The sequence below is a fragment of the Micromys minutus genome (assembly GCF_963924665.1).
Source record: "Micromys minutus genome assembly, chromosome: 23".
In the NCBI taxonomy this organism is placed as follows: Eukaryota; Metazoa; Chordata; class Mammalia; order Rodentia; family Muridae; genus Micromys; species Micromys minutus.
This window is the reverse complement of record NC_137958.1, coordinates 39,846,441-39,866,016: the sequence shown is the minus strand read 5'-3', so window position 1 is coordinate 39,866,016 and position 19,576 is coordinate 39,846,441. Positions and strand designations below refer to the sequence as shown.

Genomic DNA, 19,576 nt, shown 5'->3' with positions numbered 1-19,576 from the left:
AATGAAGAGGGAGACGCCATGGTTTGAAATAAGTCAATCGGCCGCTCATGAATTCTTGGGAAACTAAGATAACAGGCACCATAGAAAACACAATAGTCAGAATTGGAGAATTCAGTCTCTTAGGGGATGAAAACCAATGCAGAACACAGGGGTCATTGCTGCTCCTAAAACCCCAAGAGGGAAGGATTTAAGTAGGTATATGCTCTCTGAAAAGAAACGCTTTGCCTCCATTGCAGGTGGATTGCTATTCACACTCAAGTGATGTTGGAATGCTGGGAAAATTGCTTTATTCAGATTAGTTAGTTATTTGCTTCGTTTGTTAGCTTGATTCTTTGAGGTTATCTCTCACAATGCAGAGAAACTTGGTCTTGAATTATGCCTGGTACCCTCTGAGGCCAGAACTGAGCACTGGATTCTCAGGAACTGGATTTATAGACAATATGAGCCAGCGCAGTTGTGGGCTGTGAACTGAACCCAGGTCACATGGAACCGCAGCCAATGCTCATAATTATTGGGCCACCTCTCCAGGGTCTTGATTATATTATTTTAAAAGGTAGATTTGGCTTTAAGTCTTTGAACGACTTTTGCAGCCAAGCCACTTCAGACACAGGACAGTGCTTTTTGTGAACTGTTGAGAAAACCGAGGCTTTCCCAGAAGGAAGGAACGCAGCAGGAATGGTTTGGCTCTCCTGGAGTTGTGTCTGGCTACAGAAGGCCCTATAGCACATGCTAGAACCCTGTGTGTTGAATTGGTGTGGTAACTTGTGTGAATAAACATGCATGCAATTTGTTTTGAAAAGCCATTGCAATTGAAAGTTTTAATCAACGGACTCTTTTTTAAAAAGCTGCCTCTTTTTCTTTGTTTGGGGGATATGTTCTTTTTTGATTTTGGTAGACGGGCTCTGGATGTAGCTCTGGATTGTCTAAAACTAGCTTTGTGGATACTGCGGAAGTCAGAATTATGATGTCCTTTGTATATTATAGGTGTGCAAGCTTTGGTTTCTGTTTCATATTTTTTTAAGCTTCACCACATATGCTTGTTCTACGTGCAGCAAACTAAGAATAAAGTACAAGATAATATTCTCTGACCACTTCAAAAAAAAAAATGCTCTCCGTACCCACTTTGACACTGTGCTCTCTTTTGGTTGTGACTTTCACATTGAAGATACATAATATTGACAACTTGGAAGACATCTTTCTGGCTCAAATGAAAGAACATATTGCCAATACACAGTGATTAATTCTGAAGATGAAGGCCTTTCACTGGCCCTGTATGGGAAACACTTTTAGGAACAGGACATTGTTTTACTAAGGTAAGGTCTGGGTTTCAACATTCCTGAGTGTGTGGAGTGCTGAGACAGAGCTGACTGCAAACAGGAGACACTCCATCAGACTCTTCCACCTGTGTTGTCTCATGTAGGTAGAATGCACTTCCTGCGAACCAGAAACAGACTACCTGCTTCATGCATGAGGACTCCTTTCCCTCCCAGACACACTATTGTGAGAATATCTCACAATTATCAAAATATAAATGAGGAGACGGGTACAGAGGGGTTCAGAGGAAACACTTCAGGCAACAGATTCAAGGTAAAACTAGGCTTCAAAACTAAGATGTTATGTTTCCACAGCTTGACCTATAGCAATTCACTTTCTCAGGGGTCAAGAGGAGATGCATGACTAATCGTGAGGCAAGATTTAAGGGCACAACCGTAGATGAGAGTTAAATTCATGAAGATCTCTAATGATGAGAACATAAAGAAAAGGACAATGAAATGAAAATCTAGATTCAAAACCAGATCACACAGTATAGAGCTAAGAGTGAAGACGGGAATGGATCTCAGCAGCTCGTGGGATACTTTCATCCTTCTCGTGCTCCTAAGCTGATCTTAAATGCTATTTTGTGAGAACTGTAGTTTATAGCCTGTAGACGCCCTGTAGACAAATATTTATGGTCAATACTAAGTAGACACTGGAGGGCAGAGAGGAAGAAGATGACAAAATAAACGAGGAGAAAACCTGTATGTTTCATTCACACACTGCCTTTTCTCTTCCAGGTTTCTTCCAAAGCTGCTTTCTTACACTTCCCATAAATTCAAACATAATTAAAAAGCAAAAAGCTACCTCTAAGCTCCATAGGCCATTTCCAGTTTGGCTGATATGGCAGTGTTAACACTTTTTAATGTTAAAACAAGTAAATACCAACTGGAAAACAAGGGAAGGAACGTGACAAGTAAATTCATATGTATAAAACAAGTAGATTTCAATTGCATTCCATTATTGCACCCAATCACCTCGAAGTAAAGATCCTCCAAAGAAAATTGCATTGCCTTCTCAACTCCTTGGAGAGCCAGTTTAGTTAACAGCCTACCTATACTTCAGAGATGACCATGCAGCTTACATGTCAAACTCATTTCCAAATGTCAATCATGTCCTTTTCCATCTAATTAGTTTGGAAAGTAGTGTCACTGACCTGGAACTACACAGACCATTTATTATCATATCATTTGATCAACCCAACGCTGTGCCTCAGTTGAGTTTAAGACATCTGTAGCCAAAATGTAATATCCTTTCTCCTGCTCATTACTGGTGACTCTCAATGAAATTCCCTATTTACAGTTCCATTTATCACTGTGAGCGTGCATAGCTAACTTTACTGAGGCATCCCCGAACATCTTCTTTGAGATTTCAGGGAAATTAAAATAGAAAGGTAAAGGAAGTAGTGACAGATAGTGAAATATGTGTATATGTGCATATATGCATAATACATATTTTTACTAGTACCAAATATATTTGGCAGATTCAAAATTTTAGATAAGGAATTGCAAGTAGGGAAAGGAGGGAGGACACAGGCTGGAAGTAATTCACAACCTTAATTACAGAGATTGAGGTTTCTCTTTCCTTTAATAAGACACAAAGAACCATACAAAGAGAGTCTGCAGGTTTCATCACATTGTGTTTGTTTTATACTAAAGAAAAACTGCCTTGGGTTCACAGTTTTTAACTTGACTTCAAGTTGGTTAAAGGCAGATGAGGGACCACTGAAGAAGAAAGAATATCTAGCTCTCTTGAGGTCACTGGCAAGAGTCTCTGAGAGCAGAGGAAAGGCGTTGGGCAGGGCTGGAGTGGCTGTGTGCTATGTGCTGGGAACAAGGGGGCTGGAAGATGGCTCACAAAGTAGATACCCATCACCTGGTGCATTCTCCAGCAAGACCAGGAAAATTACATGATCTTTTCCCTACATCCGCTTTGCATACTATGAATGAATTTGCAAGACAAAAAAAGTCCAGCAGGTAATCTTATCACTACTGCACAGAGTAACTTCTTGTACCAAGGAAGAAAAGAATAGAGACACTCTGATACGCTCCCAAAAGGAATATTTATATTTTTAACTGCGGCATTTGAAAAAAAAAAAAAAAAACCTGCACTTGTTATATTTAAAGTAATGAGTAGTCACTCTAGGTTGGCAATCTAAAAGCAGAGTGCTGGCTGCCCAACCTCCCTTTTCTATCCTGGACTTTTATTGGAGAAAGTTAAGTGGGTTTTACCAAAATTTATGTTTGTCTGATGGAAAGGCAAAAACATTCCTTGTGTTTTCTGGATTGATTTACTACTACTGAATAATTTTAGATGAGGTTATTTTTTTTTAAAGATGCAGATTTACGTCACACTTACCTTCAGGTGAGGAAGCTGATTTCTGGGAAAAGACAGCATTTACTTTACTCTTCCTACTGATTTCATTGCTTACAGACAAGCTGGACTGAAGTTTTCTGTGCATTTTCTGAGAAACAGGAGCTGACATTTTGTGATTATCCATGGACACATGTTTGGCTCCGTGATGAATTCCATTCCCATTGCTCATACTTGTGGGGCAGCCGTTCTTTATCTTGCTGGTTTCCTCCTTGCTGGGTTCCAGGGCTGATGTCTGCAGCTGAGGCAGACGCTCAGGCTGGGCTGAGTAAAAACAAACAAACAAACAATCAAGAAAGGTTTATCTAGTTAAGCAGAGAAGCTGTTGTTTTACAATAATGAAAATATAAATTTTAAAAGGAAAATATGAAAATACAGAATGAGGTCTAACCCATGATAATAAAACTACAGAAAAAGGGAGTTTTTATGGACAAGCGAGAGGAAGAAGAAAAGACAAAGAAGGTAGAAGAGGAATGTTCCAGAGGGAAAGAAGGAGGAAGCAAGCAAGGAAGGAAGGAAGGAAGGAGGAAAGTAGATAGCTCAAAAGATTTAGAAAGAAAAAATATAAATCCATTTAACAAAAAAAAAAAAAAAAAAAATCACTGAGAAAATTAATGATACACAGACAACATTAGAGAAATAAATTGAACTTTTTGGTAATTTGGTAGTTTAAAATGATACTTAAGTTAAAATAGGTAAGAAAAAAGTTTGACAACAGTTTAGTGAAAGCTCTTGCTTTTTTTTTTTTTTGGTGGTGGTTTTTTTGTTTGTTTGTTTTTCTCTCCTAAATGCTATACATAAAACAGCTGGATCCTATTACCAAACACATCATTTGTAATAAGAGGAGGATTAATGAATTCAGACATTCGAAGCTGGACAGTAGTCAAACATACAGTTTTCTTCAAAATATTCCTAAATGTGTGAGAAAATCTTTTTTGTGCTTATTTCTTCAATTTCATTTTAAGGAAAAACTGCTTCAGTCAGATCCAGTGCAGCTGTCAAAGGCAAATATGACCATGTTACAACATCCCCATTTGAGTCTGGACCAAGCAAAGGAGCCTGCTTTCATCCATCCCTCTTAGGCAACGTCACACCAGAAGCCCCAGAAAACAAGTAAGGGAGAAAAATTAAGAAAAAAATAAGGTCAGAGTTCTAGAAAGGAGAACACAAACTTGTGGAGTTGTAAGTGCAAATGAATGAATAGTCTAAGTTAGTAAAGGTTAAGAATTAAGAAAATGTATTTAGGATAGACTGTACTAAGTAAACGGTATTCAGTACTTCCGATGGTAACCAACTAATAAATGAATAAGAAAAAATTAGCTTTGCATCACAGGATAAAAAAACAAAACCTAATACTAATAGATACTCATAGAGGTCCAGAGCTGAAGCAAGGAGAATGGGCAGAGACACACGCACAGGTAGCAATATATTCCTGGAAAGTATGACCCAGTCCAAATAGTGGGCACAATAATGTTAATCCTGTTTAGTAATTCTTTCCCACTAACAAAAAAAAAAAAAAAAAAAAAAAAAAGAAAGAAAGAAAGAAAGAAAGGAAGGAAGGAAGGAAGGAAGGAAGGAAGGAAGGAAGGAAGGAACGGAGGGAGGGAGGCAGGGAGAGGGAGAGGGACAGGGAGAGGGAGAGAGGGAGAGAAGGAAAAAAGAAACTCTTTTTAGTTTAAAGTGGAAAGATACAATACCTTAATTTACGATACTAAGAGGGGCTAATGAATTCAATACTTTGGACAATGCATCATTGAGCCATTGGGTGAATAGTGAAAATCTTTGTTGAGATACAACATTTCTACACAGCTGAATGTGACCCCAGGACCAGTATCTACAACCCAGCCTCTTAAATGGTAGATCCACTTCTTAGGAACATGCAATCATGTGATTTAGAGAAACATATGCTCCCATTTCACGGAGCAACCAGAAGGACATCCTAAAGGCAGACACTGAAGCCACCGCTGGTTATGCGGATGCATTTCAGAAAATGCCAACAGAGACACTAGACCCAATTCTAGTGCCCTTTACGGAGAGTCCTGTCTAGTAATCTCTCCAAATAAATGGATTGTCCGAGCTACTTCTCTAAACTAACAAGTCAAGCAATCTGAGAGCTCGGTTGGTCAATGACATTTTAACTTAACCGAGCTCTCAGTCAAATGTGTCTTCTCATACCCTAGGCCAAGATAACCTAAGGATTACTATGTAACAGTTAAACAGTCTCATTAAATAAAAAGACAGGGGTAGACTGTGACTGTCCTGCCTCCCAATTCTAAACAATGAGAGATTTGACCTTTTTTCCGCCTAACAGAACAGACTCTGAGAATTACAGGTTACTGTGAAAGCGATAATTTAATGCATCTTTAACAATTTATCTACATTTCAATCTTCAAACAGTATCTATTTCTGAGGGCAGTTAAATGATAGTATTTTTTCCCACTGTCACCTAACTATTTTCCCGTGGTTTCTGAATTACAATTAAATAGCCAAATATTAACTCTTCACTTTCATATTTTTTAAACACTAAGACTTTTTTTTTTTAGTTGAGTGATTTTGCCATTCGTGTGCCGTACACAAAATCAAAACTGGACCAGCACCCCCTCACTCCTCTCAACACAGGAAGCATAACTTCCTTCATCGTTTTCCAAGGCTACGATTTTAATCTTATGGTCAAGACGCAATTAAAACTAAACTGGAAACACGATTTTATGATTTTTATTTTCAAATGAGGCACGGAACAGCCTGCCCGATTTTACCGCGACTATTCGGTTTGTAATAGATTTCTTCTTATTGTGTACAAATCATGTATAGCTCTAAAAAAAACGCATGCTAATGTGAAGATGACACACGCTTCTTAAAACACAAGCAACGCCTGGGGACCGTCGCTCTGGCTTTAATGATGCGTTGCTCTCATTCAGCTGTCTTTCTTTTTTCAAATCTTTACATATGTGACAGGTCTCAAAAGTAGACCATAGACCATCTGGCATTTTCTGAGGTGTAACTTGTGCAAGTTCAGCCCTATTGGGAGTACACCGTTATCTTCTGCTGTGTTAGGGAGGACAATAGAATGTAGAACTTAGGGGTTGTTTTGAATTATTCATTTTTTTTTTGCCTGTATATTCAAGAAAATTTTTTTACAAACTCTGCATTTTGTACTACATAATCGCATGCGTTAAAGGTACAAAGAAACTTTTTGACACCTCTTTTCTACAGAAGGCTGGCATTTTGTTTGATATGTGAACATTCAGCGTCTGCTATATCACTCCAAACAGGACGGGCGCCGCTACAAAAGACCCCATTTTAAATTTACTCTCTATGAGCAAAAACGTATTCTCCACATCCAGAAACGAATGCAATACATGTCAAAATTTCAAATACCAGGTATTAGAACATTCAGCATCTTCAATCCTGGATAGCATTGGTCACCTGATCACCATATGTGTCAGGTTTTTTTTTTTTTTTTTTAAAAACCAGGGCTCATACAATGTAGCATGATTGTAATTTTAATATCCTTGATGAATGGCTACAAATGTCTTAAGAAATACTGTACTTTCTAGGTTTGAATGTTTTCAGTGAGGGAGGGAACTAGTAGAATCAGGTCTAGCAGGTCTCGATGGGAATGGTAATCATGGGGGTAAATGAGTCAATAGCACGAACTTCTTTTGATAATTAAAAAAATCCTCAGTGATAGCGTATCTGGCAATAAGTATACTTGAAGCTGCAGCTGCTGGAATAGCAATAGAAAACTATGTTTTACTCCAGCGTATTATCCGTTAGCATGAGCAAATCATCTTTATTGCTGGTCTCCACCAAAGCTATGTTTAATAAAATTACACAAGTTTTCACACACTTCGTTAATTTAAATGGTTGATGTGCACATAGAAAAAGGCCATACTAAATCCCAAGTTATTTTCGTAGAGATAGCTGTAGGGTTCTTAGTGAGTATGCAGTACCACACAGTCACTATAGAACAGACAGACAGACACCCACACAAAGTAATGGTAGAGATGTTATATTGCAATGCTGTATATAAATATATGTATAATATAGCATAATAACTATGTCATTAAGATAGCTCTAATCCTAATACTTTCTATGAATTTGTGTCCTTAAATGGGAGATAAAATGTTTTTCAATATGACCCATGACAAATCTATACTAGTTTTTTGGTTCGTTTGCTTGTTTTGGTTTTTTGTTTGTTTGTTTGTTTTGTTTTTACTACATAATGTGAATTTAGGTAAAATTCAAAGATAACAATCTTCTCTTTTTTACCAGCCAGGATCAAGACTTTCTCTATTTGCAGGGGCCGGGTGCACAGTTCCTCCTAAATCCTGCCCGGCCAGAGACTACATTACTCTCCAAGGGTTTCTGGAAATTTTTTATTTCCCACCCCCTTTTATTTACCTATAAAGAGTTTCTGAACTCTTCTGGTTACATATTCTATTTTCTATTCTCATGGCTTCGAATATAAACTTTTAACATATTAAATTATATTTTGGAATTCTTATGGGTTTTTTTTTTGTTTTGTTTTGGTTTTTTTTTGTTTTTGGAACATTCATGAATTTGTGATCCCAGTCTGGTACTTTGGCTCTCTGGATGTGAGTTCACAAGACAGCAGAGGATAACAGTGCCTGGCATCAATGGGAGGAGAGGCCTTTGGTCCAGTGAAGGCTTGTTTTCCCAGTGTAGGGAAACCCCAAAGTGCTGAGGTGGGAGAGAGGAGTGTGGCTGGGAGGACCTTCATAGCAACAAGGGTAAGGGGAGGGGGGATGGAAGAGGGGGTAAAGGGAATAACATTTGAAATGTAAATACAGAGAATATCCAATAAAAAAAATATGTATAAAAAAAGCCCATGTAGTCTATATAAGAAAATAGGATACAGTTAAATACAATCTTTTTTTAAAATAACACTTTGGAGCCACATCAGTTAACCAAGTTTAGCATACACAAACATGCAACGCATGCTACAGTGGAATTAGGGTGAATAATCATGATAATTACTGGGTAATTGTAAGGTACAAACCCAAAATTTCAAGCAACTAAAACCTCAGAATTCACCAAGAGGCTTTGCACAGTAATTGGATCATCCAGTGAACAGAGGTAAGACTTACTAGAGGTAAGACTGGGAGTAAACACATCAGGTACCCTGTGAAAGCTAAGCAGTCAGCAGTGAATGTTAAGGAAAGGCAAGCTGAGCAAGTTTCCTTTTGTTCTTGAGATAGAAAGCTTGTGCTGATTAACGGTGGAGAGTTACGGCATTGGGTATGAAACTTCTCCTGGATGGGGGCAGTTGTAAGGAACACAATGGTTACCAACATCCTGAACTCTGGACATTTAGAGTTAAAACACCAAAGTGATATTAGGCTGTGAATACCAAGCAGAAAACTCAAATGGCTTTATTAAGAGCTGATTCTCATATAAGCAACATAGCCATTTTTAGTCATATGCAAATAGATTTGCCACGGTTTAAATGGAGAGCAATGTACCCCTCTATATAGGCAAATTTCAAAAAGCCACTGAAGCCAGAGGTCAAGCAACCTTTGGTGAGTGGACGGAAGGCTGGTGTTTAGCCTCCAGGGACCTTTGAGTTGTCCTGAGATACAGGATGGCAAGGGATGGCCGGGGATCTAGACTCAGTGAAGTTCAGATTAGCATGTGTGTTTGCTAAGCTGCAGCGGGAGAATTCTTTGCTACTGTTTCAATTTCGTCTTGTAATTAAAAATGCTATGAAAAGGAACAGGAGTTACGGAGGAGAGGGGGAAGAGCAGTGGACGGCTGAAATGTCAGATCATGCCAAACACCCTCATTCTGCACAGGGGTACTGCAAAAATGGAGGTTCTCCAGTTCACAAAGCCTGAGATACAGAGGCACATACAACCTGGAGCAACATCCACTACTGCTACAGGCCGGCGACAACAGCTGTTGAATGGTAACTAAAGGAGAACTGACAAGGCCGGGTCTCAAAAATAAAAGTGGCAAGGAACCATAAAGATGAGGTTCTCCATAGGGAAAATGGGATTGGGGGGAGGGAAGGCAGAGAGATTGGACCGCTACAGTAAAAGTCTTGAGACTTTTCCACTCTGCGTTAATCCCTGAATCTAAATATTTGTTATCAACTGGAGAAGAATCGCTAAGTCTCCTTCAAGGGAACCCTCTCTGCGATGGCTGTGGTGGATACCAAACCAGGAAATCTTAGCAGAGTCCTCCAGTGAACAAACCCACTGCACACAGAACACAGGGAAGTAACTCAACAGGGCAACACAGTACAGAGGCCCGGCCCATACCATCCTCACTACCAAGCACTCCATAACCCCAACCACTCAGTCCTTCATCCACCCAGACAGGAGCAGCTCTGCATCGCCCTCACTGTCTTAATCTACATAGAGGATGAAAACAAGAACGAAATTTGATCTAATTTTTTTCTTCCAAATAATTTCAGAGGAGGAATACCTACAACCCAGCAATCTAGGGAAGGGCAAGCCTTAGCTCTAGATCTACATAACCAGTTTCTTGTGGGGAAAGATGAAGCGCATAGGTGTGTTCGGGAGGAGAGAGGCAATTGGATCTCATTAAGAAAAAAACTGCATGGAATTATGCGTACAGGACAAAAAGGATCTGCTCTATACCCAAGCATAGATGTCTGCTGCTGAGCTAAGGTCACTAGAGCGGAGACCTATGCTTGTCTATTTAACATCTCTCTATCTCCCTGGCAACAGTGTAGATGTTAATGAGAAGGGGACCTAGATTTGCTGACAGTAATTTCTACAGCAATGAAGTGTTTTTAGTTACGCCCATCTGTACACAGAACTTGACAATCCCGAGTCTTCAGTGACTCACACTGACAGCAGACTTTTCCTTAAGGACAAGAGCTCATATTCCTAGAATTCCATCAACCTTATCATGCACATGCATGCTGACAAAGAACCTTGTATAATGTTCAGCACCCTGTGGACACCTAGTGAAAATTAGCTGATGATGATGAATTATACTAGCTTTTAAGCTGTCACTTGATCCCAGAATATAATAACCTTCCTGAATAAATCAAGCAACAGTTTGGTATTCAATACCATTATAAACTTCATCCCTCACCTTCCTGAGCCTAGGGAATTGCTGTAAAAGCATAATGTAAGGACAGTGGAACTGTATCGGGGATTCAAGGAAACTCTGTCTGTTATAACAAGGGAATTAAAGATTCCATGACAGATATCATAGGATGTGTGGAGAAATGCATCGGAAATGCTCTCCAAGTAACCTTTCTGAAAAGTAGCATACAAAAGGTCATGGCCGAATTATATATCCATAAGGTCCTTCCCATAAGAAAAGCAAACTCAACTTAGTGTGCAAACAAAGACTGGATGTCCCTGAGCACAGGGCGACGGATGTGCAAATGACGTCACAGGTAAGAGACCTGGCGTCCGGTAGAATGCTAGCCTAAAACGTTAACCAAGCAACTTACTACATAAGGAGGAAAAGGTATTTCTGATAGCTCAAATAAAATAAACCCAAAGAAAAACAAATTCCCAAAAGAAATGTCTCCAGTTTTGGCTGAGCACAGAATCCCCATGTCCACTGGTGAACAGCTGTGTAAGGAAGAACTTCAATACATTTTAAGGGGAAAGAACTTAAAAGGTGGCCTGAGACCTCTGTGCTTGATAATTAGTAACACTTCTTTTTATAAATGATGTTCCTGATGAAATACTGTAAAAATTCAAGACCGGAAGTAAAGTTTAAAGAATTCACTCAAAGGCAAATCAGGCCATAATAGTCTTATCTGACTCGTACAGAGTCCTGGCAACTATCTATAAGGAAGTGGTGCATAACCTGCTGTCCCACAGAACTACCAATGACATTCAAAGAAGTGATGCAAAGAGTTGCTAGATTACGCATGTAGATTCTCATGTGCACATTTAAATATGCACATATATAGCAGATATATTTATATATAATCAGGTTCTAGCTGATACATAATAGGAAAAGAAAATACATAAATGTGTAAAGAAACAAAATATTGTTTTCTCATTCACAATCCCAAGGTGAAAATCTTAACTCCTCTCATATACAGTTGCTTTAACTTTCCAGATCCTGACTTAGATTATTGGAGTCCTCAAATTGCAGGATTACTTGACAGAATAAAATATTACTTCAAACAAAAGCATCAACAAGTGGCTACATACAGAGGGACAAAACCATTAACCACACTTGAAGAGTCACAGATTGAGGCCATTTACATAAACGGATCCTCTCCTAATTCTTCCATTAAAATATACTAAATCTATCAAGGTCACATTGCCTGAAAAGCAGCTGAAATAAGTCATTATAAAATATTTGTTATATACTATTCTAGGGACAAGGGATCTAACAGGGAACAAATTTACAAAGAAGTCATCCACCACCATAGAGTTTAATGGATATTTATGATCTCAAGTAACAATAAATCCAGAGAATATCCCTACGAGTGTTAAATTTCACATTATTGTCATTAAAGGCAAGGATTCAAAAGTAGAGAAACTAGCTACCGAAATGACATCACAATTTTTCCTTGTGCCAGACATCAGACTGAACCACGTGTGTTACCCTCTAACTAATTACAGTTCTCTGGAAGGTCACTTCATCTGTATCCCTGCTGCCCTGTGCTCAAGGACATGCTAGCTTCACTTGTACAGTAAGTTGATTTTTATTTCATTATAGGAAGGGAAAACAAAACAAAAAACGAAATCACTTTCAGCTATACTACTTGGCACATTTTCCTGAGCGACAGCGTCCGGTACAAGTGTGTATATAAACAACACACAGAAACCCAGTGCACAGACACATTCTCTTTTGTTTACATGTAATGTTTAACTAACAGTGTTCTTAAAGAGGAAAAACAAAGACTGGGATATGATGTCAGAAAGCAAGGATTAAAAAAACAAAAACAATGATGGGAAAATTCCAGCAGAACAAGAAATGAAAGAAGATGCAGGAGAATGGTGATGTGGGAGGACTTTAAGAAGAACATAAATAACTCCCTTAAAGAAACAGACAACACAGGTAAACAAGTAGAAGCAATTAGACAACAAAAGGAGGTCAAAGGGATACAAATTGGAAAGGAAGTGAAAATATCACTATGTGCAGATGACATGATAGTGTACGTAAGTGACCCCAAAACTTCTACCAGAGAACTCCTACAGCTGATAAACAAGTTCAGCAAAGTGGCTGGATATAAAATTAACTCAAAAAAATCAATAGCCTTCCTCTACTCAAAGAATAAACAGGCTGAGAAAGAAATTAGGGAAACCATACCCTTCACAAGAATCCCAAATAATACAAAAAACCTTGGTGTGCCTCTTACCAAGCAAGTGAAATATCTATATATGACTAAAACTTCAAATCTCTGAAGAAAGAAACCAAAGATCACAGTATATGGAAAGATCTCCCATGATCATGGATTGGCAGGATTAATATAGTAAAAATGGCCATCTTCCAAAAGCAATCTACAGATTCAATGCAATCCCCATCAAAATTCCAACTCAATTCTTCATAAAGTTAAAAAGAAGAATTTGCAAATTCATATGGAATAACAAAAAACCCAGGATCGCCAAAACTATTCTCAAAAATAAAAGAGCTTCTGGGGTAATCACCATCCCTGACATCAAGCTGTAATACAGAGCAATAGTGATGAAAACTGTGTGGTATTGATACAGAGACAGGCAGGTAGATCAATAGAACAGAATTGAAGACCAAAAATTAGCCCACACACCTATAGTCACTCGATCTTTGACAAAAGAGCTAAACCCATTCAGTGCAAAAACGATAGTATTTTCAAAAAAATGGTGCTGGTCCAACACTGGGGGTGAGCATGAAGAAGAATGAAAATCGATCCATTCTTATTGCCCTGTAAAAAGCTTAAGTCGAAGTGGATCAAGGACCTCGACATAAAACCAGATACACTGAGACCAATAGCAGAGAAAGTGGGGAGGAGTCTTGAACACATAGGCACAGGGGAAATTTTCCTGAACAGAGCATCAGTGGCTTATGTTCTAAGATCAAGAATTGGCAAATAGGATGCTATGAAATTACAAAGCCTCTGTAAGGCAAAGGAAAGGACAATGTCAATAGGAGAAAATGGCAACCAGTAGAATAGGAAAAGATTTTTGCCAGTCCCACATTCAATAGAGGGCTAGTATCTAATATATACAAAGAACTCAAGAAGTTCGACTCCAGAGAATCAAATAATCCTATTAAAAAATGAAGGTGGGGCTGGGGGATAAGCAAGAGCCCGTCCAACAGCATTATAATTCCACAAGCAGGCTCCTGAGGACCTCAGCCCCTCTATAGCTCCTCTGCTCACACTGAGTCCTGTACTACACAGCTTTGTGTCACATGCCACCAGTGCTACTGTTCCTCCTTCTGCCTGGGCCCCACCAGTCACTGCCATTTCTTACCTAAGTCACCAGGGCCACCTAATCAGAGCTCTCTAGCTCTAGTCCACTTTCAAACTACCACAAACAGAGCCAACCCAGACTCTATCTGCCATACTATCCTGAGGAAAAATACCATGTCTACTTTTCCATCTTTAAGATAAAATCAGTACTTTACTGAAGCATTCCGGATGATGGCTTCCTCCCTCACCCCACCATTTTCCTGCCCCCACAGCTATATGGAACTTGTCCCATTTCTTAAATGCATCAGTCCTTCCAGGCCATTGTGACATTTTTTTTTTCTATCCACGGTGTTGGGATGCCTTCCACTGCCTCTTACTTCAAACCTACACCACAATCCACCAATTCTTCACATTTGCCAAACGGTTCTCTCTGCGATATCTGTGACTCCCACCTGTCAGAATGAAGAAGAAATGTACAAAGCTCTGCCCTCTCCACCAAAAGGTGTATTCCTCCACACCAAGCATCTTTTTGGCATTACACTGATACAATAACACTGTTTGTTATGACACACATGTATCACGTGCCGTGCTTTGTTGAGCGCTCTGCATGGTATCTGCTCCAGTGCCTACAACAATATAAATTACAGAAATGACAGAAATAGAAAGATGGAAGCAAAGGCTCTCTTTTGCTGCTCCCAATTCAGTTCTTTAAATAACTGGTAACTATATAGTGCTCTCATAGAAAATCCAAGCAGAATTGTCATTCCATACACTTCCTAATAGAATCTGGCTTCTTTCTTTTCCTTGGTGTTGTTTAGAGCGTGTGTCAAGTATCGGAATCCTCTAAATCCCCAACCACCCAGCACAGCCTGTAATTCATTAGGCCAATCATGACTTCTCACTCAAATGAATTAAGGGAAAACTGTCAATTTTGTGTTATCATGAACTTCCTATTAATTTCTCATTAGTATAATATTATCATGTTTTTCATTAATGGACAAGGAGTTGTAAACAATTAGAGATAATAAAAAACTAAAACAACAAACTATTTTTGCACTTGAGACGAACCATGGATATAAATAGCTCTTGTGCAGATAATTAGGTTTGTTTGGGGTTAGGGTCTGTCTTCCTCTGGCTTCGGTTTAGAGGGTGTGTCACTTTTTATCATGTATCAGATAACAATGTAAAGATTACAGACACAACAGTAGGAAGAGACAAAAATACTGTACAACTGAAAAGTAGGTTAACTATTACAAAGTAAAAAAATAAATACAACTCAAAACAGTATTTTCCCAATAACAAGAAAAAAAAGTTTCCATTTTGGAAAGCTACAAACTCCATCTCAACAGAGAAAGGAAGGGGACCTTTCAAAGGGAAAGACCAGCAATCTGGCCAGATTAACAACGGGGCAAGCATTGCGGCAGAACAGACCTCAGGACTTCTGCTGACCTAAGAAGGAGCTAGCCTCCCGAGGGAGGTCCTATACTCACGCCCTTTGGACAATCTACTTATCACCTAATGAAAACCATAAATAATAATGAATATGCTGGAAAAACCCAGGATGTGCTTCCATGACTGTTCCTGGAAATACTTTTTTGGATCTTGTGCTACTTTATCATAAGCCTGTTACTACAATTAATTATTCGCTTACAAGACCACTCTCAATTTCCACTGACTGGAAGCTCACATAAATACTTAGATGTGATTCAAGACACTCCCAACAAAAGAGCTCTTAGGAAGTTACTTGGCAGTCATTAGCTGTATACAAATGTAACCGGAAACCACAACTTGGAATATTAGGAAACACTTATAGATATTTTATACTTTAATTACCTTCCTAGAACAAATGATATATACATCCATGTCTCTGAAAGGGACTAACCAGTTTATGCTGCAATTTGGTGAAAACTGATCTCGGGCTTCCATAGAAAAACAGGAATAGCTTGATGCTCTGTCAGTGAAAGAGGGTTTAAAGAATCACATTGCTGTTTTTAACAGATCTTAGGAATGAGACTATTATTCCAGCTTGTTTTTTACATTATATGTTCTTAAACCTGTCTCCTTGATCAGATGCAGTGTGTAACCCTCCAGCAATAGTTCTGGAACTTTGTCCAGCTCCAGAGAGCTGAAGAATGAATTTACCCAATGTTATTCCTTCTCTGGGGAGTATCGCATCTCTTCCAGTGTGTTCTGGGCTCACAAGAGCACAGATAGACTGCTGAGCATCAGTACTTCCTCAGAAAGACAAACTGTCAAACAACGTGACAGTGAACTGAGTATGTTTCCCTACACAGGGCTTTTAAAAGTCTCCCATTTGTCTCCATTAATTGTGTCCTATTAATATAGATTTTCATATCCTGACTTGTGGGTTACAAATTACAAACAAAGCTCATTATAAAGAATTACATACAAGCCCCATTTTAGGTATCCTTGGGCAATCCCTTATCTCTTTCATTTAACCTTACTATGTCAACCAAGAAACACAGGTTATATACACCAAATCCTATAGCATCTCGCAGATTCACAATATTCCAAAAGCATTGTCCCAGTGTTCTTGTCAACCTATCCATCTTGTTGGGGAGTTGACACAGCAGCTTTTGCCAAGGACCAGGGTTCTCTTCCCACCACACATATGGCAGCTCCCAATCTCTGTAACTCTAGTCCCAGGGGATCCAATGCCCTCTTCTGACCTCCTGGGACACCAGGCACAGGTGTGCTACATACTCACGTAAATTCAAGTAAAACACTCATACACATAACAAATAAATAAACCTAAAAACAATATCGATCAATGACATTATTTAGTTTTTCCTAGAGAAAGTAGAACAAAAGAATGCAAGTATAACATCTTTTCTAGAAAATAAATAGTTGGGGAGCAACGCCAGCCTGCATAAGTAATACAAGTGATCGAGTGCTGTTCTATATGCTTACACCAGCAAATATCAACTGAGCAAGTGCCATGCTCCCTATTCTCAAGGATGCTACAATGACAAGAGCAGTCAGCAGGAGGCAATGCTGTATCTCTTCCTCTTTTTGTCTTTGCTTTTCCATTTGGAAAACCACTGAACAAAAAGGAATAGGAGAATAAACGTTTCCCATGCCTGACTCATAGCATCTGGTTTCACGTGAATAAATGCTTCAGGAGGAAGGGGGTAGAATAGTATTATGTGTCAGTGCGTGGCCCTGCCTGTCCTGGCTACTCAGATATACACAAATAGAGCAAGCTGGCTCTGCAACTCAGAGATCTGCTTGGCTTCGTCTCCCAAGCGCTGAAATTAAAGGCACGTGCGACCATACACAGCTTCTTAACCTCATGTAATATGACAAGATGTTAACCCACATTAAATTTGAGTTGTCAATATATCAGTGCTGGTACTGTCCCCCTTTTTCATCTGATTAAGATATGTCATCAATTAGAACTTAAAGGTAACTTTAAAGGTAGACTCTGATCACTGCAATGGCTTCTTTCCTCACACGTTGCACACAATCTGGTTAGACACATTTTTATAAGCATTTTATGATCAGGTAATAGAAGCCACATTAGATAGTCTGCTTGCTTCTCCCAAAATTCTGAGCGATGAATGAGGTATGGAGTCATACTCTGTGGTTCACCCTTGGTTCCATGTTAAATCTCTACTTGGGCCAGAAAAGGCAGCGTGTCCACAGCAGCCAAGCTTACAGTGTGCTCTAACTTCTTCCTCTACCCCAGTTAACTGAGGACTTGGACGTCGTCGAAGAGCGTATTCAAATTTTATTGCTTGACCAATCACCAACTGAATAATGAGGAGAGAGATTGCCTCTAAGTGTAGATCAAAGTTGGCCAAACTTACAGCTTAAAGATGGAGTGCCTTGCCCAATACCCCATAACAAATACATTTTGTTTAGAAATAAAATCTAAAACCATAGGCCTCAGCTTTTCTAGGTATATAAAATCTCTGCATCTTGGTGCTGTATACTGCCTGCACCTTTGCTGGGTCCTACCTACTCTTGTCAATTACAGAGCTTGCTACTAGCAAATTAAATTTGGGCCATTACTTCATTTTCAGGCTAATTGACTAATGGCACGTGTATTTTCTCTTTTTATATAAATGCTATGCTGCATTTACTTGTCAATAGTGGCTTCTCCGGTTCTTTCAAAGTCTTCATCTGTTAACCTTGGACTATGTGCTTCCAGCACACCCATCAGGTGGATGGTGGATGGAAATTATCTGAGCTGAAATGGCTCTTTAGAAAGATTTATAAAAGTAGGGCCTGTGAATATGAAACCATCACTGTGGCATGTAACAGTCAAAGGGCTGTGTTTTAATGTGGTGTGCCAAAAGGCTCTCACTGAGTTATGTTTAGTATGCAGATATATATATGGTGGCAAGAGACTGCCCACACATATTTCACTTTTCTTATTCATATGCAAAGAAAAAACAAACAAACAAACAAACAAAAAATGATAGCATCAGTTAAGGGGAAGAAGGAGGAGGAGGAGAAGGAGAAAGTCATCCATAAAGGATGTCCCCAACCCAGAGACCTGCTATTCGAAAACTACAAACTGCCCATTTTTCAATTCACTGTAATTTAGTGCTTCGCACACTAAAATGGACACGAAAATCTGTCATTATTACTGACCAGGCTGTAATTGTTTCCTCTGCCCTGCCAAAGCTCTAGATTCTGACGCTGAGAGCTTGGATACTTAGGCTCAAAATGTGATGTGGTTAGCTTTTGTTTTTAGCTTAAAAAAAAAAAAAGTAACTGCGGAAAATGAGCACTCCCACACGGGCTTTGCATGTCAAATATATACTCTGGGAACTGAACTGTACATCGAATGTTGTCACCTAACACAGTAGCATAAAGAAAAGCAGGGAACGTAAAGGCTTATGCCCAAGCAGTGTGACTCTGGGCCCCCATTTCCTGTAACTGTAATGAACCCAGGGCTTATCCAAACAAGCAAAGCTGAGAAAAATGAGAATCGAAGGGTGCGAGCAACGTCATGGGCTCCATTGTTCAAGGAGAAAGGTTGCGTTATTTAAAATCATGATGACCACGCACACCATCTTCACAGTGTATACTTCAAAGACTCAGAGCACTAAGGCTCAATGCGTTGACACAGACCTTTAATCCCATCACTTATGAAACGGAGACAGTCTGAGTTCTATGAGTTCCAGGCCAGCCTGATCTAAATAGAAAATTCCAGGCTACATACAGAGACCCTGTCTGAAAAGAACTAAAATATGTATATATTTCATTTTTTTGTGATTTTTTTTTATTTCTATAGAGAATGTGGAAATGTGAGTTTCTGCGATGCTCAGCTCTACCTCACTTACTATTATTATTGCTAAGTGGTACTTATTACATATTATGACTATGGTTCTGACTGTGCCATGACTATGCCATGCTTATACCATGAATTATTTTATCCTAAGATGCCTTTGAGTCATTTTAGGTTTTGGGGGGTTATTAAGGATGATGCTTCAAATGCATATAATAAAGTCCCATCCAAAGGGAGGAGATGCAGTATTTTGTTTGTGAGCATCT

The 19,576-nt window shown here is 39.1% G+C and overlaps 1 protein-coding gene across 1 annotated transcript in view; it reads right to left on the bottom strand.

Annotated features, from left to right (window-relative positions):
* Nucleotides 1–19,576, bottom strand: part of MDFIC (MyoD family inhibitor domain containing) — a 76,903-nt gene that overhangs the window by 24,418 nt on the left and 32,909 nt on the right. The window contains exon 4 of the mRNA XM_080936481.1: nt 3,673–3,951. Within this exon, the coding sequence (XP_080792607.1) occupies nt 3,673–3,951 (279 nt within the window). The remainder of the gene's footprint in view (nt 1–3,672; nt 3,952–19,576) is intronic.